This window comes from Electrophorus electricus, chromosome 11 (assembly GCF_041902795.1).
Source record: "Electrophorus electricus isolate QZ-2024a chromosome 11, ASM4190279v1, whole genome shotgun sequence".
NCBI lineage: Eukaryota > Metazoa > Chordata > Actinopteri > Gymnotiformes > Gymnotidae > Electrophorus > Electrophorus electricus.
In genome coordinates this window covers 26,428,028-26,432,505 of record NC_137507.1, presented here as the reverse complement: position 1 = coordinate 26,432,505, position 4,478 = coordinate 26,428,028, and the positions used below count along the sequence as shown (strand labels likewise).

Genomic DNA, 4,478 nt, shown 5'->3' with positions numbered 1-4,478 from the left:
ATATACAAGAACTCACCAGATGCGTTTGGAGCTTTATCTCACAATGGCGGAGTGTGTGTCCCACTTTAACTCTGCTTGAACTCAAACCCATATCAGTGGTCCACATCAGTCCACAGTCACCCATATTAACACCATCTGTGAATGTATATACAAATATATATATAAAACAAAACCGATGCAAAAACATATAACACTCTCCTACACAACTAAATTGAGAATTAGAAGACACTGAAAAATGAGAAGCTTATATTTTGGGTCATGCGTGGCTTGGTAGTAGAAGTTACTATCCTAAGAACAGAAAAAGTGAAATGAGACTTCTACTTTTACACCTCGGTAGTTTGCTAATAATAAGCTGTCTTGCCCTTCTTTTTTTCTTCTAGTATGAGAATTTGTGTGGACTAGCACTGAGTTTGACCCCATTTACACACAAGCAAAATAGCTGAAAATTTCCCAAAACTGTAGTTTTATTCCATATAACCAAACAGGACAGAGACCCATCTGGTCCTGAGTCTTCTATACATTTCAGAACACTTCTATACACTGTTCTTTATACTGTTAAGTCTTAATTTTTCATGCTGCGTAATCTTATTTGCCCCCGAGTTATAGATGTTCTGGTCACTTCGCCTTTTAAATGGACTGATGTTGCATTTCATCTGCTCTTCTACTGCCGAGTATGTGTTCCAACAAGCCATCTTCAAAGGCTTCTCGTAATGTGGCATCTTTATCCCTGTAGTGATGAATCACACGCATGGCACCCAGTTTTTTCCTCGGACCAGACATATCTAAATTCTCTCTCTATAATTATGTAAATGTGATGTTTATATTTATAGGCAAGAGCCACAGGCTGTGGGCCTCAATCTACCAGCAGCTGGAAAGCATCTCGGCTTGTGCTGTAATACTCGACTCCGCATAAGCTCGAGAGGGGGTTCAGGAATAGCAGCTCCATACCCTCGGCTTTACCAAATACTGAGTAATGGCCCATGGTTACCGTAACGGCCTTGCAGCTTGAGTTTCTGGAGACCGTAGCAACTTCAAAGCGGCCTATAATGATAAGGCGCTGTTGAAGTGTGCCGAGTCGTAATATGTGAGCCGATTTGTGAATATGTGAGCTTTTCATTTTTTGACGAACCCGCTTCCCTTAGACCTTGATGTCGTGACTCACAATACACCAACGTCACAAAGATGCGTCCAGAATATATTCAAATTTAGTTTAATATGTACAATAAATACATTACTTACAATACAAAATGTATGTACATAGTCTTATAAAACACGCAGGACATCCAGCCCTGCTGTATGTGCTAATATATACAATCGGGCTTGAATAGGTTATTGTACCTTCATGATACAATGTTTGAATAAAAATGCTTATTTGTGAACAATTCAAATAATGGCTGGGTATATCACAAAATCTATAAACGCGTGAACATACAATTCTGGTCGTTAGAAACAATTTGGAGGCAGTTTCTAGAGCAAAACATTGTCGCTGTTTTCCATACGCATATACGTGTGGAGATCATCGTTGATTGTTGATTGTTTCTTCGAGGTTTGCTAGTCATCAGGCTTGCACTATTCGGGCTGTATGTACGCTACTCGTCGCAATAAAGGCACTGTTTTAACTTATATTCTGTTTCCAGTTTAAACATAGATATATTTAGGACCAGCCCGGCAGGTTGGTGTTTGCCCCAAAAACAGTTATACGGCCTTTAAAATGGCTGTGTGTAGGCTATCCGACGTAGTACCAGCTACATTGTTACAAAAGGATAATAACAATATAAATCGACAAAAAAAAAATGTCTTTGGGTCTTTTACAAAGTAATTAAATAAGGCAGTAATAACGCTTTTGGACGCAAATGATTGTCCTTGGAGTGTGCTGTTCGCTGCCCTCACATGTGTCTCTTCATGTGCAGCGCCAGGTGGTCCGACCTGGAGAAGGCGCGCTCGCACAGGTGACACTGGAAGGGACGGTGGCCGGTGTGTTTGCGGAAGTGGCGCGTCAGCTCGTCGGAGCGGGCGAATTTCCACCCGCAGCCTTCCCAGTTGCAATGGTAAGGCTTCTCACCTAACATGCCGAAGAAAGACGACGTTATTGAGAGATTGCGCAATGTCCGACTGTCGTTTCTTAAAACGGCTTAAGAATATATGCACACGAATAAAGTTTTTTTTTTTCCATATTAAGTGTCAAAAACCGCCTTACCTGTGTGAGTTCGGTGATGCGCCTTGAGGTGCGAGCTCTTTGTGTAGGTCTTGCCGCAGCCAGCGAAGGTGCATGTGTGCGTGGCTGTGCGCTTCCTGGGCCATGTACGTCGCCCTCGCTTCGGCTTGGACTCCAGTAGCTCCAGCGGCGAGGACGGAGGTGTCAGTAGCGTCCGCTGCGTGTTGGGCTGCACGCCGAGACCGTCCTCGAACATGCCGAACGCATGCGTCCCCGTGTAGGTTAGCGGCATGTGCTGAGGCGGCGCATGGCCTGAGTACGCCGGGGCGCCGTGATAGCCCTGCGGGAATACGGAGTGGCAGATCTGGGTCTGACCGTTAGCCTGGTCGTCCGGACTGAGCGGCGGGGTCATGTTACCGGCCGCCTGCGGAGACACCGCTAGTCTCGGCTGATCGAAGGCCATCATGCAGGAAATGTTGCCTTCTTGCTTGATTTTTTGGCAGCTCTGGGGAACCATTCCGATTACCGGTCCGTATCCGTCCATGGATGGCTCGACTTTGATGTTATCAACAAAGTCCTGTCTGGGGAACCCCGTCGAGTTGACGATGAACCTTCCGTGAATCGCAGCGTTTGATGCCATGCCGTACGAGGTGTCGACTTCGGAATGTAAAAGTTCTGCCATGAGGCTGTTGTACTGCGGAGGCGGCGTGCAGTGGTCGGGCGGCGCGTACGCGCTCATGTTCCCCGCCTGGTACATGCCGCAAGGCTCCGCTGTTGGGTTATACTCCGCACCTGTACCGAGCGGGACCATGCTCTCCGGTCCGCTCGTGTTGGCCAGAATAAACTCCAGATCTAAGTAATTGCTCAGATCCTCGTCGTCCTTTCTGCCGCGACAAGTGTCAATATTATGTACCATGTTCAGCGTAACGCCCGTGGATGTGAGTGGCTTCTCTGCCTCTACTTTCCACCTCTGTAAAAGAGGGAAGATGTATTTAGCACTCGAACAGGAAAAAAACAACAACAATCGAATACATAATGCAACCTTTTGGTTTTTGGGGTTTTTTTTGTTTGATTTAGTTTAGTTTGTCTGCTGTTTTCCATAAAATATGCGCTCAATCAAATATGAAACATAACTTGAAATATACTCACATTTTCCCAAAGTTTCTCCTTCTGACTGGCGAATGTAGAAATCGATGGCAAAATGGTGCCGGTTAAGGCCATTTCCAAACGTCGGGGTTGAACTAAAATCTATTTTACGTTCTTTTATGTGCACCTTACTCCTCGGGAGGAATCAAAACGACTTGCCTAAGTTCGCTTGCCTTTCCATAAAGTAGTGTTCCAGAGTCATGAACAAGTTTGGGTGGTAGGAGTACCTCCTACCTTATAAATATTGCAGTTTGACCAATTGTGCGAGCGGAGGAAACGGCGTTCAGGATGGAGGTAGAATACCCAAAATAGCCGGTATATAAGGGCCTCCGCGATGAGTGCGCTCTGCAGTACCGTTCTCTCGCTGCCTCGACCCATGCAGGCATATAGCTGCTCGGCGAGCGGTGACGTGCGCAAGGCCGGCCCTCCGGGGGCGCGCCGGGAAGGGGTGGGGTGGAGGGGGGTGTGGAAAGACGTTAAGTGTGTCGTGCTATTGTCAGCGAAGGGCACGTAATACCTAGAAAGCATCTTTAACGTAATATCAGCGTGTAGCTGCCTGCTTATACAGCCGATATGTAATTTAGATTCACAGAAATATATAGGCGACTCCTTCTGATGGAAATGATATGCTGAGCCGTCTCTGTGATGCTCTGAAATAGTGCCGGGGAGTGATTTTTAGTTCTTTTTTAGTTTCTCAGTGACATGCTCAGTTTAAGCCCGCGATGGATTTAAATTTATGTTTAGATTTAGATCCAAGCATCACACGTTTAGGACCAAAACGGCATCTAACACTGATATTTTTTTAAGAGCCAAAAATATCATTTTCTTTTGAAATAAATGATTGGTTCAAGTACCAAGGTACTACACTTTGAATGTTAGATTTAAAACGAACACATTTTCTACTCTGTAAGCATCCGTATTCACTCGGTCGCTTGGCTGTTTAAAGGCATACCTGCTCAGAGCTCATTATCACGATTACCAGCGCGGCTTTGTGTCCGCGCAGCAGGTTTGTCTAAACGCGGGCAGCAGGCTCCAACCTCATCTGATTTTGCTCTCGGCAGCGCTCTCTCACAGACGCGGCCTGTGTTAACATTATTTTGCACTTTATTCAGGTGTAAATGAAGGGGGATTAAGAAGACGGTGCGCCGATTGTCATTGCGAGTTATCCACATTGTTT

At 45.7% G+C, this 4,478-nt stretch overlaps 1 protein-coding gene across 1 annotated transcript; it reads right to left on the bottom strand.

Annotated features, from left to right (window-relative positions):
• Window positions 1-1,194: 1,194 nt before the first annotated feature.
• Window positions 1,195-3,654, bottom strand: klf2b (Kruppel like factor 2b). The gene is made up of 3 exons (XM_027018883.3): window positions 3,305-3,654; window positions 2,198-3,125; window positions 1,195-2,062 (listed from the first exon to the last, which is right to left on the bottom strand). The coding sequence occupies exons 1-3, from the start codon at window positions 3,374-3,376 to the stop codon at window positions 1,887-1,889; spliced, it is 1,176 nt and encodes a 391-aa protein (XP_026874684.2). The 5' UTR covers window positions 3,377-3,654; the 3' UTR covers window positions 1,195-1,886.
• Between the last annotated feature and the right edge of the window lie 824 nt (window positions 3,655-4,478).